The 23,250-nt window shown below is 42.6% G+C and overlaps 1 protein-coding gene across 1 annotated transcript in view; it reads left to right on the top strand.

The window, feature by feature from the left end:
• Window positions 1-23,250, top strand: part of LOC142291659 (uncharacterized) — a 1,021,181-nt gene that overhangs the window by 939,631 nt on the left and 58,300 nt on the right. Inside the window, exons 101-102 of the mRNA XM_075336344.1 lie at window positions 3,951-4,084; window positions 21,938-22,058. Coding sequence (XP_075192459.1) covers window positions 3,951-4,084; window positions 21,938-22,058 — 255 coding nt within the window. The remainder of the gene's footprint in view (window positions 1-3,950; window positions 4,085-21,937; window positions 22,059-23,250) is intronic.

The following is a 23,250-nucleotide window of genomic DNA, read 5'->3' as shown; positions in this document are numbered from 1 at the left end:
TCTGACCCTGCCGGTATGAGCCCTTAAAAGGAATGATAGAGAGTGCTATCCCTATGCTGTACAGCGCTGTGTATGGAGCGTACACAGCAGTATCGGCGATAGGAGCTGCGCCAGTGATGACTGACACCAAGGACGCAGAAGGCAGATAATGGCATGCTGGAGGAAAATGTCCGGTTTTATAATGCAGGGACATGTGACATGAACATCCTATCACACATGTCGTTGCTTCTCTGGCTAAAAGTCCACTTAGCTGTGTGTGTGTCTGGGATTGGCTGACATGCTGGCCCGCCCCATTACACGCGCGCGCTTAGGGAAGGAAGACAAGGAAAAAAAAAAAAATGGCGATCGCCATTATCCATACAGCAGTGATGTGAATGCGCTGTTCCCGCACACTATACACTGAAATGTCATAATAGTGTGAGTCACAGAGTGACTTACACTATTACAGCGGAAAGCCAGCTAGGAATTAGCTGGTCTTTTTGCTGCTAGAACCGTTTTCGAACGTATCTAGAACTATCGAGCTTTAGCAAAAAGCTCGAGTTCTAGTTTTATCTAGAACAGCCCCCAAAATCACTCGAGCCGCGAACTGGAGAACCTCGAACCGCGAACCGCGCTCAACTCTAGTCATAAAGCAGGCTAATGTCTTGAGGTGTGGCCATGTAGGCTTTACTATAATGCTTTTCAGCTATCACATTAGATGGTCTAGCTCAGCCAATTTTAACAGCTGCATAAAAGATGAGGGCCAGATAAATAATGCTGTTTTAGGAATAGTTATCCTAGGGATGGGAAGTCAGAGCATACAACCTGACCCACATAGGGACAGAAAAAGGCCTAAATCAGATTGTGTTGAAAATGGGAGTCATAATCAGTCTACAAATTATAATCCAAAGATTCAAGTTGAATAGGGAGGAGCTGTATATTCATGATTATTTGACTGTGAATTGATCGATCTGTGAAATACTGCAATAGCAGCACAACACCTTATTAACAGTATTTTTTTTTAAATAGTCACACACTGCAATTTCAAACTAGGACGGTAGTTTAATACTCTGTTGACTAATTTTGCTAGTAAAAAAATCCTGAAACTTAGGCTTGTGTGTCACAGGAAGGAAAGCCTTTTTGTTTCTAAATACAAATACACTCATATGAAAAAGTTTGGGCACCCCTATTAATGTTAACCTTTTTTCTTTATAACAATTTGGGTTTTTGCAACAGCTATTTCAGTTTCATATATCTAATAACTGATGGACTGAGTAATATTTCTGGATTGAAATGAGGTTTATTGTATTAACAGATAATGTGCAATCTGCATTAAACTAAATTTGACCGGTGCAAAAGTATGGGCATCCTTATCAATTTCTTGATTTGAACACTCCTAACTACTTTTTACTGACTTACTAAAGCACTTAATTGGTTTTGTAACCCCTTTTGAGCTTTGAACTTCATAGGCAGCTGTATCCAATCATGAGAAAAGGTATTTAAGGTGGCCACTTGCAAGTTGTTCTCCTATTTGAATCTCCTATGAAGAGTGGCATCATGGGCTCCTCAAAACAACTCTCAAATGATCTGAAAACAAAGATTATTCAACATAGTTGTTCAGGGGAAGGATACAAAAAGTTGTCTCAGAGATTTAAACTGTCAGTTTCCACTGTGAGGAACATAGTAAGGAAATGGAAGGACAATCCACAGACCATCTCCAAAGACCTGCAGCATCATCTTGCTGCAGATGGTGTCAATGTGCATCGGTCAACAATACAGTGCACGTTGCACAAGGAGAAGCTGTATGGGAGAGTGATGCGAAAGAAGCCGTTTCTGCAAGCACGCCACAAACAGAGTCGCCTGAGGTATGCAAAAGCACATTTGGACAAGCCAGTTACATTTTGGAAGAAGGTCCTGTGGACTGATGAAACAAAGATTGAGTTGTTTGGTCATACAAAAAGGCGTTATGCATGGAGGCAAAAAAACACGGCATTCCAAGAAAAGCACTTGCTACCCACAGTAAAATTTGGTAGAGGTTCCATCATGCTTTGGGGCTGTGTGGCCAATGCCGGCACCGGGAATCTTGTTAAAGTTGAGGGTCGCATGGAGTCAACTCAGTATCAGCAGATTCTTGACAATAATGTGCAAGAATCAGTGACGAAGTTGAAGTTATGCAGGGGATAGATATTTCAGCAAGACAATGATCCAAAACACTGCTCCAAATCTACTCAGGCATTCATGCAGAGGAACAATTACAATGTTCTGGAATGGCCATCCCAGTCCCCAGACCTAAATTTCATTGAACATTTGTGGGATGATTTGAAGCGTGCTGTCCATGCTCGGCGACCATTAAACTTAATTGAACTGGAATTGTTTTGCAAACAGGAATGGTCAAATATACCTTCATCCAGGATCCAGGAACTCATTAAAAGCTACAGGAAGCGACTAGAGGCTGTTATTTTTGCAAAAGGAGGATCTACAAAAGATTAATGTCACTTTTATGTTGAGGTGCCCGTACTTTTGCACCGGTCAAATGTTGTTTAAATGCAGATTGCACATTTTCTGTTAGTAAAATAAACCTCATTTCAATCCAGAAATAATACTGAGTCCATCAGTTATTAGATATATGAAACTGAAATAGCTGTTGCAAAAACCCAAATTGTTATAAAGAAAAAAGGTTAACATTAATAGGGGTGCCCAAACTTTTTCATATGACTGTAACAAATTTCTAGAATGCAGACATTAAAAACAAGTGTCTACTTTACAAAGTGTGTTGTTAAAAACTTTTCTTTTATTTGTTGTACTAGTCTAATATTAGACCTCTACATGCCACCAAAATACAGTTGGCCTGTCCCACACACACTTTTCTTGTCCTGTTGCACCAGGGGTGCAATTTTTAAAAAAATCTTTTATGTAATACTTTTACATTTTTTGTATATATGTTTTAATAGTTTAATTTTTCAACTATACGCCCCACAACCATATTTGCACTTTGTTGCCGCTTTTATGTATCCAGGCATGAACCTACGTGTTTTCACTGTGCGATGTAGCAATTTGGGTTGCATAGCATTTTCTTTCAAAGGTTGCGGTGATAGCTAAAAATAAATAAATAAAAAACAACAAAAAAAAGTTAAATGTTAAGGGTTTACAACTGCTTTAGTAGCAAAATTTAACAACAGTATGCACAAGAAAAAAAATGTTGGCTGCCTCAAATTATTTTGCATGCATGTATCTACCTACATTCAATATGGAAACATTCAAACTGTCAAGAATAATCTATCTGTGAATGATGATTTGCTGATTTAGACTCTTGTAAGATCTTATCTTTAGTGGGGAAGAATTGAAAGGTTTAATAGAATATACTGTAGACTGATGAGCAAAAGGGTAACAATGCTTTGAACTTTTGATTTAAAGCTCCACATATCTTCATCTACTTCAGCTTCGAACATGTAACTACCATAATTTTATAGAAATTATTTTATAGATAATCATCTTAACTATCCCATATATAAATGTGACTTGCGACTATTTAGCATATGATAATTTTGCAGATTCTTGTCATGTCACTGTATTGTTACTGTTTTGCTCCTGGTGGTGGATAATTCTTTTTCCTCCTGTATGCTACTAATTACAACCTGTTCTCACATTCCCTAATAGCTTAGTGTGTTATTTCTAGACAAAATATTAGCCGTTGTCACCATGCAAGAAAAATGGATGACACAAGTATGGCAAAAAACTGACATACTGACCAAAATGTTTGAAAATCAGATTCAGAAGACTAATGAAAATCAGTCAACTTTTTGTAAAGTGTGAATTCTGCCAGGTTGTGTTTCAGATTTAGATTGGCAAATTAGACATTGAATGCCATTAGGGGCAAGGACTATATATGGCTGATCGTGGAATATAATCTAATAAATGTAGTTAATCTGAATTGTATTTCTGTTTATAATTGTAATTTGCTTTGCCTGCAGGTTGTTCTCCAGTGTCACATTGTAGAATCTCTGGAATGTAAACCACACAGTGAGTTGTATCCACTCTGCCTCACAGGCCTTGTTTTACAGGGTGCTGTGTGGGATTTCAAAAATAACCTCCTGAAAGATTCAAGGTATTAAATGGCAAATTATTTTATATGTTGCATTTAAAATTGATTACTTAAATGTTAGTGCAATTAGAATGAATCTCCTAAGGTGTCTAAACATACTAGATAACTTCGTATGAACAAATGCTTTTGATGGGACTACACAACCATCCAATGTTTTGGATGCATTCCAGTATCAAAAACTCAAATCACTGAGAGAGTCAGTTGGCATGCTAAGTGTGTTTCCTGTGCAATTTCACAAATGATATAAGTGTACAGGACCTCAATTCTGCCTTCATTGATATATTACAGACAGGCTAACATTATTGCACATTTATACACTGTGTGCAGAATTATTAGGCAAATGAGTATTTTGATCACATGATTCTTTTTATACATGTTGTCCTACTCCAAGCTGTATAGGCTTGAGAGCCAACTACCAATTAAGTAAATCAGGTGATGTGCATCTCTGTAATGAGGAGGGGTGTGGTGTAATGACATCAACACCCTATATAAGGTGTGCTTAATTATTAGGCAACTTCCTTTCCTTTGGAAAAATGGGTCAGAAGAGAGATTTGACGGGCTCTGAAAAGTCCAAAATTGTGAGATGTCTTGCAGATGGATGCAGCAGTCTTGAAATTGCCAAACTTTTGAATCGTGATCACCGAACAATCAAGCATTTCATGGCAAATGGCCAACAGGGTCGCAAGAAGCGTGTTGGGCAAAAAAGACGCAAAATAACTGCTCATCAATTGAGGAAAATCAAGCGTGAAGCTGCCAAGATGCCATTTGCCACCAGTTTGGCCATATTTTAGAGCTGCAACGTTACTGGAGTATCAAAAAGCACAAGGTGTGCCATACTCAGGGACATGGCCAAGGTAAGGAAGGCTGAAAAACGACGACCTTTGAATAAGAAACATAAGATAAAACGTCAAGACTGGGCCAAGAAATATCTTAAGACTGATTTTTCAAAGGTTATATAGACTGATGAAATGAGAGTGACTCTTGATGGGCCAGATGGATGAGCCAGAGGCTGGATCAATAAAGTGCAGAGAGCTCCACTCAGACTTAGATGCTAGCAAGGTGGAGGTGGGCTACTTGTATGGGCTGGAATCATCAAAGATGAACTTGTGGGACCTTTTCGAGTTGAGGATCAACTCCCAGACCTACTATCAATTTCTGGAAGACAACTTCTTCAAGCAGTGGTACAGGAAGAAGTCAGTATCGTTCAAGAAAAACATGATTTGCATGCAGGATAATGCTCCATCACATGCATCCAACTAGTCCACAGCGTGGCTGGTTATTAAAGGTCTAAAAGATGAAAAAATAATGACATGGCGCCCGTGTTCACTTGATCTGAATCCCATAGAAAACCTGTGGTCCCCCATAAAATGTGAAATCTATAGGGAGGGAAAACAGTACACCTCTCGGAACAGTGTCTGGAAGGCTGTGGTGGCTGCTGCACGCAATGTTGATCGTAAACAGATCAAGCAACTGACAGAATCTATGGATGGTAAGCTGTTGAGTGTCATCATAAAGAAAGGTGTTTTTGCATGTCAGAAATGTTTATTTCTAAATTTTCTGCAGTCATATTGCTTTACCTGGTAAAAATAAACAAGTGAGATGGGAATATATTTGTTTTTTATTAAGTTGCCTAATAATTCTGCACAGTAATAGTTACCTGCAAAAACAGATATCCTCCTAAGATAGCCAAATCTAAAAAAAACCCACTCCAACTTCCAAAAATATTAAGCTTTGATATTTATGAGTCTTTTGGGTTGATTGAGAACATAGTTGTTGATCAATAACAAAAAAAATCCTCTAAAATACAACTTGCCTAATAATTCTGCACATGGTGTATATGCCTTCTGCATATAGACCCGTGTGTCCCAACAGGGCAATAAAACTTCTGATCACCAAAAAAAATGATCAATTATATGAATAGGTATTTTTGATCATATATACAATATATTAATTATTTTGAAGTAGAGACCAGTGAAATAACAAGTACATTTATGTGACTAACCTTAACCATATGCATTGGGCATGAAATATGAACTAAGGTTTAGAAAAACATTGTATACCAACATATTTTTTGCTTTGCAAGACGCACTTTTTTTCCCACAAAATTGAGGGGAAATGACAAAATGAATCTAGCTTACCGGGGAGTGCTGCAGCGGTGGAGCGTAGTCGCAGGAGGCTAGTGCCACCACTGTCGCCGGCTTCCTGCAGCAGCAGCACCAGTGGAGCGATACTAGCATTGCTGTGGGCCCGTAGCTAGAGTGTCACGGTAGCGTGATGAGGGCGCCATGGATCTGCCAGCAAATGGCTGCAGAGGCAGGTGCCATGAATCTCAGAACGGGATCTCTTTCCGCGCCTGTGCTGCCTCTGACTCAAAGGACTTCAGGAAAATGGCAGTGGAAGCGGCGCAGATTGAGATCTCAGAGAGTCGAGATCTCGATCCGCATATGCGCTGCCTCCGCAGCCATTTTCCTAAAGTCCATCACGTTAGAGGCAGCGCAGGTGCAGATAGAGATCACGGAGGGCTCCGTTTTAGTTCTCCTCAGCAGACGGAGACTATTTTAAGGAAGAGAAGAGAGAGAAGGGTGATTCTCCTCCTCCTCTGCAGATCTGGATACTGATTGGTGCAGGCAACTGCTGCAGAGCTGCCTCCTCCAATCAGTGATCTGACCCTGACAAAATTGTGTCAGTTGAACGAAGAGTCCTTAATAGGTGAGCAAATACACTGAAGGGGAACACATCATCAGCCTTCAGAATATACTGTATCAATTGTTGTATTCTGATGGATGATGGGGGCTGTAGTTATATTTATTATAAACACTCCAGGGAGGGACTGTATTGTAGTGGCCCAAGTGTTGTAAATGTGACTACCACCCTCCTCATCTTTCAGATTACACCCATGTACGTCATCAACAGATCCTCCATAGCAGTGCGTCATCCACAGATCCCCTTTAACAATGCGTTATCCACAGATTCCCCATAACAGTGCATCATCCACAGATCCCCCATAACAGTATATCATCCACAGATCCCACATAACAGTGCGTCATCAACAGATCCCCCATAACAGTGCATCATCCACAGATCTCCCATAGCAGTGCGTTATCCACAGATCCCCCATAACAGCGTGTCATCCACAGGTCCCCATAGCAGAGCATAATTCACAGATCCCCATAACCGTGCGTTATCCACAGATCCTCCATAATACTGCATCATCCACAGATCCCCTTTAACAATGCGTTATCCACAGATTCCCCATAACAGTGCATCATCCACAGATCCCCCATAACAGTATATCATCCACAGATCCCACATAACAGTGCGTCATCCACAGATCCCCCATAACAGTGCATCATCCACAGATCTCCCATAGCAGTGCGTTATCCACAGATCCCCCATAACAGCGTGTCATCCACAGGTCCCCATAGCAGAGCATAATTCACAGATCCCCATAACCGTGCGTTATCCACAGATCCTCCATAATACTGCATCATCCACAGATCCCCCATCTTCCCACAAGCTTCCCCTCATGTTATTCACAAACATGGTTCATGTTACTTACAATGCTGCTATTGACTGCTGTGGAGTCTATATTGTTAAAATAATGTTTTTATAATTTAACTAAAATGTTTTAGTGCACTATTTGGCTCAAAATATATTTTTTAAAATTTTTCTCCTCTAAAACATAGGTACGTTTTATTATCAGGTGTGTCTTATAAAGCGAAAAATACGGTACTTGCAGGCAAATACACAAAATGTAACAGAGCTCTGTTTGTGGTAGCCTGGATGTTCATAAAAGGGCTTTCGCAGAAGACCTTGCACAAGCCATGATATTTACCAGGTCCCACTGGAGGTCTAGCCTTTAACCTGTCTTCAGGGATCTAGAGTTATTCAGGGTCCCCTGGTTTTTTTTCACAAAGTGATTGCTGACCCTTACAGTGAGTTGGCAGAGAGAAGGGTTGTAGAGCTGGGTCATTACTAGGAGTTCAAAGTCAGAGACAAAATCGATAAACAGTCGGTTAGTTGAAATGCAAATCGAGTTCAGGAACTAAGCACCAGAAAATACAGAGTACTAAAACGATGTAAGCAGCAGACCAGAATAGTTACAAAGCATAACTGGCTAGAAGTAGGTGCAGGGATAGATAAACAAAACCCTGCAGCAGGACATAGTCAATTTGCCTGGTCAGGACTGCAAGTCCCAGCAACTTAGTGCCAGAGGCTTTTGCAGGAGATTCAGACACGGCCATAACACTAGCTACCCAAGACGAGATTGCTGTCAGCAAATTGGCTACTATAGTGAAAGGGTCAACTACTGTTGCTACCGTTGGGGTCCACGTCTTTTGTGCTCAAGAATTATTTAAAAAAAATAAAATTTTAAAAATTACTTTTAATGAACTATGAATAATGTCACAACTTGCTGGCTCACATCTCTGGGTGCCAGGTGTTGCATACAGTCCTTCATATTGTTAGAACCCAGCTTGTGAATTTTACTTTGTCTGCTTGATTTTTTGCCTGCTTTGATCTCTTAATTTTCTCTTCTTATTGCTGAACTTTACCTTCCATGAACAATAGCTTTTGAGCCATGACTTTGAAGCTTTAGTTAATCCACGTGTCAGCTATTGTATAAGACGACTTCTGTGGGGTTAGCAACTAAAGGTGGTGTCACACACAGCGACGGCGACAACGACGTCGCTGCTACGTCACCATTTTCTGTGACGTAGCAGCGATGTCCCGTCGCTGTCGCTGTGTGTGACATCCAGCAACGAGCTGGCCCCTGCTGTGAGGTTGCCGCTCGTTGCTGAATGTCCAGCTTCATTTTTTGGTCGTCGCTCTCCCGCTGTGACGCACACATCGCAGTGCGTCACAGTGTGTTAACTAACCCGTACACAGCGTGTTAATTAACCCGATGTGTACTGTAGCTAGGAGTGCAGGGAGCCAGCACTAAGCGTGTGCGCGGCTCCCTGCTCTCTGCACATGTAGCTGCAGTACACATCGGGTAATTAACCCGATGTGTACTGTAGCTAGGAGTGCAGGGAGCCAGCGCTAAGCAGTGTGCGCGGCTCCCTGCTCTCTGCACATGTAGCTGCAGTACACATCGGGTAATTAACCCGATGTGTACTGTAGCTAGGAGTGCAGGGAGCCAGCGCTAAGCAGTGTGCGCGGCTCCCTGCTCTCTGCACATGTAGCTGCAGTACACATTGGGTAATTAACCCGATGTGTACTGTAGCTAGGAGTGCAGGGAGCCAGAGCTAAGCAGTGTGCGCAGCTCCCTGCTCTCTGCACATGTAGCACAGCGACGCGTGTCGTTATGATCGCTGCTGCGTCTGCTGTATTTGACAGCTAAGCAGCGATCATAACAGTGACTTACAAGGTCGCTGTTGCGTCACAGAAAATGGTGACGTAACAGCGACGTCGTTGTCACTGTCACTATGTGTGAACCCAGGTTTAGGTTTGTCTATATCTCTTTAAGAAAGAATAAATCTCCTGGACGTCAATCCCTGGTTCTAAGTAGTGATGGGCAGACCCGGACTGTAAAAGTCAGGATCCGCACAGTTTCAAAAGTACCCGTTTGTTCTGAACTCCGGCTACTGATCTGGATCCGGCAACTTGGGTAACAAAAAAAATAAAGGAAAAATAAAAAATAAAGCAAGCGCGCTATACTTAACAGTCTCTGGCATGGTTGGAACTGCCTCTGAAGTCGCTCATTAGCCTCATAAATATTCACTGCTTCCCCAGCTCACCCGCAGTCCTGGCATCTCTAATTGGTTGCAGTCAGATGCACCCCTAGCCCGTGTGGCAGCATGTCTGACTGCTTGCAATCACAGACCTGGCCTGCGGATTTAGAATGGTGTAAAAATAAATAAATAAAAAAAAATTGGCATAGAGTACCTCTCGTATTATGATACCCAGCACAGATAAAGCGTACGGCTACAGCTTGCAGCCCCCAGCAATGCACGTTATCTTGGCTGTGTATCAAAATATGAGGAACCGCATATGACTTTTTTTAAAAAAAAATATTTAAATAATTTTAAAAAACGATGTACAGTCATGGCAAAAAGTTTTGAGAATGACACCAAAATTATATTTTCACATGATCTGTTGCCCTCTGGTTTTTAATTGTGTTTGTCTGATGTTTACATCACATACAGAAATATAATTGCAATCATAGTATGAGTACCAAAAAGTTATATTGACAGTTAGAATGAGTTAATGCAGCAAGTCAATATTTGCAGTGTTGACCCTTCTTCTTCAGGACCTCTGCAATTCTCCCTGGCATGCTCTCAATCAACTTCTGGATCAAATCCTGACTGACAGCTGTCCATTCTTGCATAAGCAATGCTTGCATTTTGCCTGAATTTGTTGGTTTTTGTTTGTCCACCCGTCTCTTGATGATTGCCCACAAGTTCTCAATGGGATTAAGATCTGGAAAGTTTCCAGGCCATGGACCCAAAATCTCTATGTTTTGTTCCATGAGCCATTTAGTGATCACCTTTGCTTTATGGCAAGGTGCTCCATTATGCTGGAAAAGGCATTGTTGGGCGCCAAACTGCTCTTGGACAGTTGGGAGAAGTTGCTCTTGGAGGACATTCTGATAACATTCTTTATTCATGGCTGTGTTTTTAGGCAAGACTGTGAGTGAGCCGATTCCCTTGGCTGAGAAGCAACCCCACACATGAATCGTTTCCGGATGCTTAACAGTTGGCATGAGACAAGACTGGAGGTAGCGCTCACGTCTTCTTCTCCTAATAAGCTGTTTTCCAGATGTCCCAAACAATCGAAATGGGGATTGATCTGAGAAAATGACTTTACCCCAGTCCTCAGCAGTCCACTCCCTGTACCTTTTGCAGAATATCAGTCGGTCCCTGATGTTTTTTCTGGAGAGAAGTGGCTTCTTTGCTGCCCTCCTTGAAACCAGGCCTTGCTCAAGCAGTCTCCGCCTCACAGTGCGTGCAGAAGTACTCACACCAGCCTGCTGCCATTGCTGAGCTAGCTCGGCACTGCTGGTAGTCCGATCCCGCAGCTGAAACAGTTTTAAGATACGGTCCTGGCGTTTGCTGGACCTTCTTGGGCGCCCAGGAGCCTTTTTGGCAACAATAGAAGCTGTCTCCTTGAAGTTCTTGATGATGCGATAGATTGTTGACTGAGGTGCAATCTTTGTAGCTGCAATACTCTTCCCTGTTAGGCCATTTTTGTGCAGAGCAATGATGGCTTCACGTGTTTATTTAGAGATCACCATGATTAACTGAAGAGAAACAATGATACCAACTACAAGCCTCCTTTTAAAGTGTCCAGTGGTGTCATTCTTACTTAATCATGACTGATTGATCGCCATCCCTGTCCTCATCAACACCCACACCTGTGTTAATGGAACAATCACTAAAACAATGTTAGCTGCTCCTTTTAAGGCAGGAATGCAATGATGTTGAAATGTGTTTTGGGGGTTAAAGTTCATTTTCTTAGCCAATATTGACTTTGCAAGTAATTGCTGTTAAGCTGATCACTCTTTATGACATTCTGGAGTATATGCAAATTGCCATTAGAAAAACTTAAGCAGTAGACTTTGTAAAAATTAATTTTTGTAGCATTCTCAAAACTTTTGGCCATGACTGTATGGTCCCCCTTAATTTCGATACCAAGCCATAATAAAGCCTGAAAGCTGGAGGCTGGTATTCTCAGGCTATGGAAACCCATGGTAATTGGGCCTCTCAGACTAAAAATAGCATTGTGCAGCCACCCAGGATTGTCACATCCATTAGGTGCGACCGTCTCGGAACTTTACATGGCTCATCCCAATTGCCTTGATGTGATGGCACTTGGGGTAATAAGGGGTTAATGGCTGCCACTAAGCCCTAGATTAGTAATAGAAGGCATCTACGAGACCCCCCATTACTAACCTGTTTGTGAAAAGAAATAAATACAAACACCGAGAAAATAATTTATTTGAAATAAAATAAAAAACACCCTCTTTCACTAATTTATTAACCCCCAAAACACCCAGGTCCTATGTAATCCACACAAGGTCCCATGACGATACCAGCTCTGCTACATGTGAGGGCACAGCACACAGCCATAGAACATGAGCGCCTGCTGTGAGCTTCAGGCAGAGAATGAGCCTTAGCAATGAGCGGTGACATCACTCAGGCTCTTTGCAGTTACACTTTGAGGTTCCCACAGTCCTTCACCTGTGATCTCAGGTAACCTAACTTCAGGTGACCTCATTGAACTGAGTGACCTCACCTCTTGGGAGGTCACTGAGTTCACAGACCTGCATCTCATAGCAGAAAACAACATTTTTGCCAAGAGATGCAGATTTGGTGCTAAAATTTCTACACCATATTCCTGCACCCAATCCATACCTCCTGGTGAAAACGCATCACTACCAGATGCGGTATGATGCGGAAGGGATGCGGTTCTTTTCCAGGAGGTGTAGATTGGGTGCAGGAATAAGGTGTAAACATTTCATCACCAAATTGTCATCTCTTGGCCCAAAAATGCAAGAAAATGGTTGGGAGGTTTCGGTGTGGTTTTCTACCAGGAGGTGCAAATTTAGTGCAGAAATCTGGTGCAGACATTTCAGCACCAAATTTACACCTCCTGGCAGAAAACTACACCAAAACGGCGTCAAAACTTTTTTTTTTTTTTTTTTTTGCATTTTTGGGCCAAGAGATGCAAATTTGGTGATGAAATTTTTACTCCTTATTCATGCACCCAATCTACACCTCCTGGCAAAAAAAACAAAAAAAAATGCATCAAAACTGCAGGCGGTATGATGTGGTAGTGATTAGAGTTTTTTGCCGGGATTCAGGAATATGGTGTATACATTTCAGCCCCAAATCTGCATCTCTTGACAAAAATAATGTGGTTTTCTGCCAGGAGATGCAGGTCTATAAACTCAATGACTTCATCTGAGGTTAGGTCATTGTATTTACTAAGGTCACCTGAGGTTAGGTTACCTACAATCACAGGAGGAGGACTGATGGACCCTCCAGCTGTGAACGCAAAAAACCCGAGTGACGTTACCTCATCGCTACAGCTCATACTCTGTCTGAAGTCCACAGTAGGCAGTCATTGTTCTATGCCTGTTTATTGTCACTTCAGATGTAGCAGAGCTGGGATTGTCATGGGACCTCATGTGAATTACGTCGGACCTGGGTATTTTTGAGGTAAATAAATTGGTGAAAGAGGGTGTTTTTTGTTTTTTATTTCAAATACTGTTTTTTTCGTGTTTGTGTTTATTTCTTTTCACTTACAAATTAGTAATGGGGGGGTCTCATAGTCACCTCCCATTACTAATCTAGGGCTTAATGGCAGCTGTGAGCTTATTTCCCCGATTGCCACAGCACCAGGGCAATCAGGAAGAGTCGGGTAAAGTCCTGGGACTGAGGCATCTAATGGATGCGACAATTCTGGGTGGCTTCAGGCTGCTATTTTTAAGCTGAGGGGGCCAATAACCATGGGCGTCTCCACCCTGAGAATACCCGCCCCCAGCTGTCGGCTTTATCATGGCTGGGTATAAAAATTGGGGGGAATCGCACGCGTTTTTTTAAAAATTATTTATATAAATTTTTTTAAAAAAAATTGTATGTGGTTCCTCTTATTTTGATACATAGCCAAGATAAGCGCACGTCTGGGGGCTGCAGTCTGTAGCCATGTTTTATCTGTTCTTGGTTTCATAGTATGCGGGGACCCAATTTTTTTCATTTATTTCTTTATTTTTACACCACGATAGAACCGCAGACAGTGTCTGTGATTGCAAGGTGTCAGACACGCAGTCACACAGATTGGGGGTACGTCTGACTGCAAGCAATCACAGATGTTGGGACTGCCGAATGTGAAAATGTATGAGTGAAAATGAGATGCCCCAGAAGTAAGGTGAGTGGCTGGGAAGCAGTTGCAGCCACGTTGAAGACTGGTAAGTATAACGTGCCTGCTCCAATCCCTCTATCCCTTCTACAACCATTTTAAAGCACTGAATTCTGGTCCCCATAGACTTATATGGGGACTGGGATCTGGTCAGATATCCAGGATCAATTCCAGACTGGAACCGTTTTTTTTTTTTTGGTTTTTTTTTTAAACCTGGCTAGAACCATTGATCCCGGGTATCTGTGAGTCTGCCCATCACTAGTTCTAAGCCAAATACATTAGTGACCAAGTGGGTCTTTGTCTCCAGTTGGTAGTGCTTACAGTTTACTCAGGTTATGGAACTTTTTGCTGCCTTAATCCTTTCAAGTGTCAACTGCCTTGTTTTTACCTGCTACCACTGCACATACTTCTGTACCTACATCTCCAATTTTTTCTGCTTTACCTATGCATGAAAGGAATTTGGTTCTTTAGGTTCTTTATCTAACTATGTCTCTGCATTATAATTGTATGACTGAACCCTGTTTGCTTCAGCCCATGCTCCATCTAACTCCTAAAAGAAACAGATTTGTCCTGTGACAAACACAAATGACTGCAGATTTACTTTATTAACTATAAAAGGGTTAATTTGGTTTCTATTAGTTTTAACTGAAATCCCCCCCAACCCCCCCACCCCCAAAATAGCGTTTTTTTATTCCGGAATAAATGATGGAACTCAAGCCTAACATAGGCTCCACCACTTGTGTGACCCTAGAATAATTCATAATTCCTCAGTCTGTGTTTGATGCTGGCATACCTGCATTATACCACTACCTCCACCTAGCAGGGATGCTGACATACTTACTGCCGCCACTGCCCTACTCATTCCCTTCCTCTTTCTCCCGTCTATGTGCTCCAGGGCTTACACATGTCATGCAGGTCTTCTGGTAACATACTTAGGGTGCTCACTTTCCATTTCTTAAAGGGGCAGGACATGCACTCTGAAGAGTTCCCCAGCCTATGGTTGGGAGGCACTGAGTATTTACGGCACCATTTCCTGTAGGGACGTGCCTGAGCGTTTAGGTTTCTGGTTACTCTGATCCTGGCAGTATGCCAGTCTGTTTCTTTCCAGTAACCTGTTTCTGAACCCGTCTAGCCTGTAACCTGTGCCAGTCCATCCTGCCAGTATTCTGTACCTGAATCTGCCCTGCCAGTATCCTGTACCTGGATCCATCCTGCTTGTATCCTGCACCTATACCCATCCTGGTAGTCTCCTGTGCCTGTCCATCTAACCTGTCTCCTGAACTTACTCCATCCATTCAGCCTCTGCTATCTGCTCTGTCCTGTCTGCCCTCCATACCTGCATCCCTGACCCTTGCGTTAGCTGCTGTAGTACCGGGGGCTGTACTGGAGTGTTCCCTGATGTCTACTCGCAGTCCAGTTTAGTCCTCAGTTTGCTCAGTCCATGGAACCTGCTGATTCCCATACCTCTCCGCTCTCAGAATTGTTTCAGGAGATGACCCCCCAATGTGAACAACAGGATCAAATCCTGACCTTCCTGTGGTTGGTGATTGCTCTGGCACCGGTTAATGATCTTTCACTGGCAGCTTCTTCTACACCAGCCCATGCTGCAGCAACTTCGGCTGTGAATACCCAGCCTGCAACCCTCCCACCTGGAGTTGGAAGTACAGGAGTACGTATATCTGCTCCACCAACATTTGACAGTGACGCGAAACTATGCCAAGGCTTCATCAATCAGTGCACGCTGCACTTTGAACTGCTGTATTACCAGTTACCTCTTACGAGGCCAAAGTGGCTTTCTTCATGTCCCACTTTAGAGGAAACGCTCTTGCCTAGCTCAATCCCCTATGGGAGAGAGGAGATCTTGTCGTATCGGACTGGCGGGCCTTTCTGGGGGCTTTCCACAAGGTATTCGATGAGCCAGGTCATGTCTCCTCTGCAGTTTGCTCCCTTCTCAGGTTAGTCAGACTGTAGTACAATATGCAGTTCATTTCCCCACCCTTTCCTCAAAATTAGGATGTCACACTAGTGTTAGTGTAGTGTTAGTGTAGTCTTGTGAAACGCTAGTAGCTCCTTTCTGGGAGGGTCTGTCCAAGATGATCAAGGATGAAGTAGCTGGTTGTGACATTCCCGCTACCCATGATGATCGAATCTCCTTAGCTACAAAAATAAATCTTAGATTCCAGGAATGGACCACAGACGGGATGCGTGAAAAGAGACTGGTCTATCTGGCTCCATCCCTCCAGATGCCTCTCACTTTCCAACCTCCTGCGTCCACTACCACTCTTGAAACGATGCAGGTCGGCCATGTGAAGCTCTCCAAACAATGACAGGAACACTGTTGAGTCAAGGAACTGTGATTCTTTTGCGGTAGCACAGAACATCTCATCCATTCCTGTCCCATGAAGTGGGTAAATTCCCAAGCCTAGGGCCTTTCCTTTGTTGAGTACCTAGTTCATTGAAATAGCTTTTCTGGATTCCAGATCGGCAGGAAATTCCCTGCAGCAAGCTGTGGTGGGTCAGTATCAGATTCCAGTTCGATATCTCCAGAGTCATTTGCTGGTGTTATCATTTCATGGAAGGGCCTTATCTGAGGTGGTAATTTTTGTTATGGAGCTGGTGGAGCTTCACGTAGGAATTCTGCATTCTGAGAAAAGTTCTTTTTTGTGCTTCATTCCTGTCTCACTCTCTTCTGGGTGTACCTTGGCTACGTACTTCACAAACCCATCTTAGACTAAAGATCCAGAAAGGCGCTTCATTTAAGACAGTCTTGACATGAGAAATTTCTCATCCCTGTATCAAGTCCAAGCAGCAAGAAATCCGGCACTACTCACATACAAGCAATCAATGGTGATGAAACATCCCCATAAACTCTTCACCACTACAGGTGCTAAACTTTGGGGAGTAATTAAATTTATTGAGGGACCTGTTGGAGTTTGTTTAGTCACACGAAATGGCCGTCTTCCGGGATTTTCCAGATACTCCCTGTATTCATGTTTTTTAGATGAATTTATCAATGTTTTTTAGATGAATTTATAAATAAAGAAAAAAACTTTCATTCACAAGGACGGTGAGTGCTACTTCTATTTTTTGTCTTTTTGGAATTTGAATCTCATACCTGTATGGTTAGCCTGGCCACTGGTAACACCATCTAACTTACGTGGCCGGCCTCCAGCTTACTTTTCTTACTCTGATGTCTTCAATAAAAAGAAGCAGAGATGTTGACTCCACATAGGCTATACAATTGTCCCTTAGACTTGCTTCCAGGATCCTTGCTTCCCCGAGGCCGTATCTACCCTCTTTCTCAGATAGAGACCTAAGTCATGTCATCAGACTACATCAAGGAGAATCTGCAAGAGGGTTCATCCATAAGTCTTCCCTCTACGGCAGGAGTTGGCTTCTTCTTTGTGAATAAAAAAAGATGGAACTCTATAGCCTTGCATTGATTACAGGGGTCTCAACCGATTCACAATCTCTCCTATTCTTGTGTGGTGGTATATCGAGATGATATTCTGGTTTTCTCTTCAGATTTGTCTTTTGGTTGGTCTTGCAAATACTTAGGGAGAATCATGTATATTTCAACTTTGAGAAATGCATCATTCAACAGTCCTCTGTTCCCTTCCTGGGTTCTATTATCTCGGACACTGGACTACAAGTGGATTCTGAGAAGTTGTTCTCAATTCTTAAATTACATCATCCTGTTGGCATTAAGATAAATCAATAATTTTTAGGATTTTCTAATTATTATCGCCAGTTCATTCCTCATTTCTCAGACCACTCCAATTTCTGCTATGATCCTCAAGGGTGCAAATCCGAGGTTTTGGACTCCAGAGGCAGAATCTGCATTTCTCTCCCTGAAACAAGCTTTTCCCCTGCTCCCATGCTACCTAGGCCCAGAGGTCAATAAATAGTTCTTCCTGGAGGTGGTTGCTTTGTCTTCCGGGGAAGGGGCGGTTCTCACCCAAAAATCTTCCTCCAGTCAAATTTTAACCTGTGACTTCTTCTCCAAAGCTTTCTCTGACCCAGAGTGCAACTATTCTGTTGGAGATTTGTTGGCAATTAAAATGGCATTGGAGGATTGGTGTTACCTGCTTGAGGAGGCTACTTATTCAGTTAATATGTACACCAATTATAAGAACTTGACAGTCCTCACAAAGGCTGAATTCACGGCAGGCTAGACGGTCGCTGTTTTTTGCCCGCTTCGACTTCATTCTAATTTCTGTTCTGTATATAGAAACGTCAAGACGGATGCCCTCTCTAGGTCTTTTAAGCACTACGAGCAAGAAGAGCAACCCCAACATTTCATCAAGCCTTTCAAGTTGATTACTTTGGCCCTAGTTAGCTTGTCTGAAATTCCTCCAGGGAAGACCTTTATATCAGAGTCTGATAGGAAGCAAATTTTGTCTATTTACTCTAGATAGGTCTATTTACTCTAGAAAAGAGAAGACTTAGGGTGGTGTCACACACAGCGACGACGACAACGACGTCGCTGCTACGTCACCATTTTCTGTGATGTTGCAGTGACGTCACGTCGCTGTCGCTGTGTATGACATCCAGCAATGACCTGGCCCCTGCTGTGAGGTCGCCGATTGTTGCTGAATGTCCAGCTTCATTTTTTGGTCGTCGCTCTCCCGCTGTTACGCACACATCGCTGTGTGTGACAGTGAGAGAACGACGAAATGAAGCGAGCAGGGAGCAGTAGCCGGCATCTGACAGCTGCGGTAAGCTGTAACCAGGGTAAACATCAGGTAACCAAGGGAAGACCTTTCCCTGGTTACCCAATATTTACCTTCGTTACTAGCGTCCGCCGCTCTCGCTGCCAGTGCCGGCTCCCTGCTCTCTGCACATGTAGCTGCTGTACACATCGGGTAATTAACCCGATGTGTACTGTAGCTAGGAGTGCAGGGAGCCAGCGCTAAGCGGTATGCGCGGCTCCCTTCTCTCTGCACATGTAGCTGCAGTACACATCGGGTAATTAACCCGATGTGTACTGTAGCTAGGAGTGCAGGGAGCCAGCGCTAAGCAGTGTGCGCGGCTCCCGGGGAGATCTAATAAATATGTACAAATATATCAGAGGGCCATACAGAGATCTCTCCCATGATCTGTTTGTACCAATGACTATGACAAGAACAAGGGGGCATTCTCTTCGTTTGGAGGAAATAAAATTTCTGCATCAGCGTAGAAGAGGGTTTTTCATAGTAAGAGCAGTAAGGCTCTGGAACTCTCTTCCTGAGGAAGTGGTGATGGCCAACTCACTGAATGAATTTAAGAGAGGAATGGATGCTTTTCTTGATAGCAAAAGTATAGAAGGTTATAAATAGCATAATATTACAGGTAGATAGTTGACTCAGCTTAGGAGTCGGGATATAATTTTTTTCCCTATGAAGAAAACTGGCTTCTACTCTGTGGGTTTTTGTCTTCCACAGGTTCAACATTGGAGAACAGCGGCACTAAAATAGGCTGAACTAGATGGACATAAGGTCTTCCTTCAGCCTCAGAAACTATGTTATTATGTTATTATGTTACTATGTGGGGTCACTCTTCTAAAGTAGCTGGCCATGCTGGTCTGAAAAGACCATTCAGCTCATCTATCGACACTACTGGTGACCAGCCATGTGGAATGACATTCTGGAGTTTGTTTCTGCTTGCTCTTCTTGCACCTGGAAAAAGACTCCCAAACAACGGCCATCTGGATTGCTTCTACCACTTTGCGTTCCTTTGGCTGCCTGGCTGTATATAGCTGTGGACTTTATTACGGATATGTGTCCTCTGGTTGCTCTGTCATCTGAGTGGTGGTGGACTACTTTTCGAAGAGTGGTTTACTTTGTCCAATTGACTGGTCTTCCTTCAGCCCCCATGCTGGCAAGAGAGTTCATCCAGCACATTTTTAGTTTCCACGGTTGTGCTCTTCACATTGTGTCTGATCAGGTGGTTCAGTTCATGTCTAGATTCTGGAGAGCTACATCAGCTTTTGGATGTGTCTTTGTGCTTTTCATCTTCTTGCCATTGACAGTGCAATGGCAAAGTAGAGCAAGCCAACCAGGTTCTAACAATTTTTCTACACCATTTCATACATGTGCACTATGATGACTGGCCCAAGCCATTTCCCTGGGTGGAATTCTCATTCAATAATCATGCAAAGTCATCTATTTTATTTGTCTATGGTCAACAGCTTAAAACTTCGCATTCAGTGTCAACTACTTGTGGTATCCCAGCAGCCAATGCTCTCTCTAGGGATTTCTTTAAAATCTGGGAGCACACTAAAACCACACTTAAGAAATTGTCCAAGCAGATGAAGGAACATGCATACATGAGGCGCAGAGATTCACCACATTTCTGTCCTGGGGACAATTTATGGTTCTCCTCAAAATGTATGTATATATATGTGTCTCAAGACTCCATCTTATAAGTTGCGTCCATGCTTCATTAGTCCCATCAAAGTCATCAGTCAGATCAACGCCGTGTCCTTCAAATTGAAGCTTTGTGCTTATTTACCCATACCCAACTCTTTAAATGTATCCGTCCTCAAACCAGTCATCATGAGCCTCTTTTCCAGGGATCCTTGCTCCATGCCTATGCCTGTCTGCTCTGAAGAGATGTTTTAGGTAAAGAACATCCTGGCCATGAAGTATGTTAAAGGAAAACTCCTTTTCCAGGTGGACTGAATGGGATTTGGTCCTGAAGAGGGCTTGTGGGAACCCAAGGAGAAGATTCACTCTGCTCTTCTCCTGAAGAAATTCCTGTTGGATCTAAAGAGGAGGCGGCGTAAGGAGACGGGCACTGTAACTCCAATGTCACTGCACTGTCCCTCTTTTTTCACTCAGCAGGGATGCCGACATGCTCACCGCAGCCACCACCCTGCTCATTCCTTGCTCTTTCTCCTGTCTCCACACTCTAAGGCCTGTGCAAGTGGCACTGGGCTCCTGGCAATACTCTCAGGGTATGCATTCATTTCTCATCTCTTAAAGGGGGCAGCGCATTCACTCTGAAGTGTTCCTCAACCCATGACTAGGAATCACTGGATATTTAGGGCACCTTCCCCTGTAGGGAGGTGGTTGAACATTTAGGTTCCTGGTTACTCTGATCCTGTCAGTACGCCAGTCTTCTTCCTACCAGTTTTCCTGTACCTGAATCCATCCTGCCAGTATCCTGATCCTGAACCAATACTGCTTGTATCTTGCACCTGTACCCATCCTGCCAGTCTCCTGTTCCTGTTTGTCCAGTCTCTCTCCTGAATGAACTCCATCCAGACAGCCTCCACTACCCACTCTGTTCTGCCTGATCTCCAACAACTGTGTCCCTGACCTTTGGGTCAGCTGCTAAAGTGCCGGAGACTGCCCTAGATTGGTACCTGTATTTGATCCTCCCCATCAGAAGCTCTTTTGATGAACCAGCAGACACTTAGTTACACCCCTTCAGAGTTAGCCATGCCCATAGTGCAGTGGGTCCGCAACCACTAGCATAATACTCCCTCAAACTAGTTATTTTTTTGCTGTCACCTTGAATTTTAATTTATCATTGTGTATGTAATGCCTCTCTTATATTTTACATAAACCTCTAACAAATTCCATTAACATTAGTTAATTGTCTAGAATACAGTACTAACTTTCATAGTTTATTCTCATAATTTTATTATCACAAGCAGAAATATTATTCCCTGTGAAATTATCTCTATACAATTTAAGGCTGCATTGAAATATCCTTGGGTCATGGGACGAGTAGGAGTATAGGCCATGATTCGCAGGCAGGCCACATGTCTCTTGACCCGAACTTGACAGCATCATACAGTATATTCCTATGCAGCTGTCAAGTTTGGGTAAAGGGACCTATGGCTAGTTCTTGAATCACGGCCTATACTCAGACCATGACACATGGATGTGTGAATGTGTCCTACTTATATAACATTAACAAAATAATAACATTTTAACCAATGTACTTTAATAATCATAATAAATGTTAAGTAAAACTGTTAACTATGTGTTCTTCAATCTGCTCCAGGGATAGGAGACATCCATTACCATATGTCATAATAAATCCTATATGTCTTGGGAATATCAAACCTAAGGAGGATGGTGTTGGTATTTATGACTGTCCAGTGTATACGGATCAGACCATTCAAGTAGGTCACTGCTTTATAATATTTACATAATCAATGTACTAATTCAAGTTGTAAATAACCAATCATAGAGATGTTAGAGATAAGGAAAGGCAAAGATGTCACATGGTTAAAATGTCTCTGTTTTAGGATTGATAGTTTTGGAACAATATCCAAAAGGCACAGTTCTTCATGAACCACATGAATAATTGGTTATAGTACTGAAACCATAACATGTTAATTAATATTCATATTCGCATCAAACAAATAAGTAAAACAAAAATAATAACTTAGCAGAACATTATATAATTTTACTTTGTTGAAATATGTTCTACTTCAGTTATTCACATAAAGTCCTTAAAGCGCCAGTCCAGCGGGGTTTTTTTTGTACCGCTAGAGTGCTTCTTTAAGTTTAAGCCCCCTTCTCCATGTCATATATTCATTTTCCGGCGGTTTCATCTTCTATCGCCGCTGCTCCGGACAGTATCAGTGATTTGTTACCTGCCAGCACACTCCAGTGTTTTATGAAGTGCATCTAAAGTCACAACTCGATACAACTCTATAACGCCTCGTTTTGGCTCTCATACAGATTGATTGAGAGCCTGTGACGTAGTTTCTGACTTCTGGACATTCAGAAGTTACTGTCAAAAGATGGCGCCCAGGACTGAAGCGGCGCCTGTGAAAGGTGAAGATGCCGGAAGGTGGCAGGAGACTTATATTTCAACTGCCACTCCAGCTCTGAAAAATGACCTGCTGGAGTGGTGTTTTAATTATCAATCAATAACGACTTCATACAGCTCAAGAAAAATGACATATCATTATTATTATTATTATTATTATTATTATTATTATTATTATTATTTTTATTAATGAACAATTCATAGGGCAAGGAATATGTATGACAGTCTTGGAGAGCATGAAGAAGGCAATAAGATAACTGTTCACATGGTGAGCAGCTGGTAGGCAGACCTTTGCAGCTGAGATATTCGTATGCATTTAAAAGTTGCTGGCAAGAGCTCATATCTTAATAGAAAGCAGTATATTGACTTAATATTTATCACAAAATATAAATGAGCAGTAAGTAGAGAAAAAAATGTCATACTCACCTGTGTGCAGCCTCCCGGTGCCATGTCCGCTGCCAGCTCCTCTCCCAGTACCACCACCCCTGCTCCGGGTGTGTGCAGACGGCCGGGACACCTCCGATAGCTGCAGGACC

This window comes from Anomaloglossus baeobatrachus, chromosome 2, assembly GCF_048569485.1.
Source record: "Anomaloglossus baeobatrachus isolate aAnoBae1 chromosome 2, aAnoBae1.hap1, whole genome shotgun sequence".
Taxonomy (NCBI): Eukaryota; Metazoa; Chordata; class Amphibia; order Anura; family Aromobatidae; genus Anomaloglossus; species Anomaloglossus baeobatrachus.
Note: the sequence above shows the minus strand (reverse complement) of the source record. Positions and strands in the feature narration are given on the sequence as shown.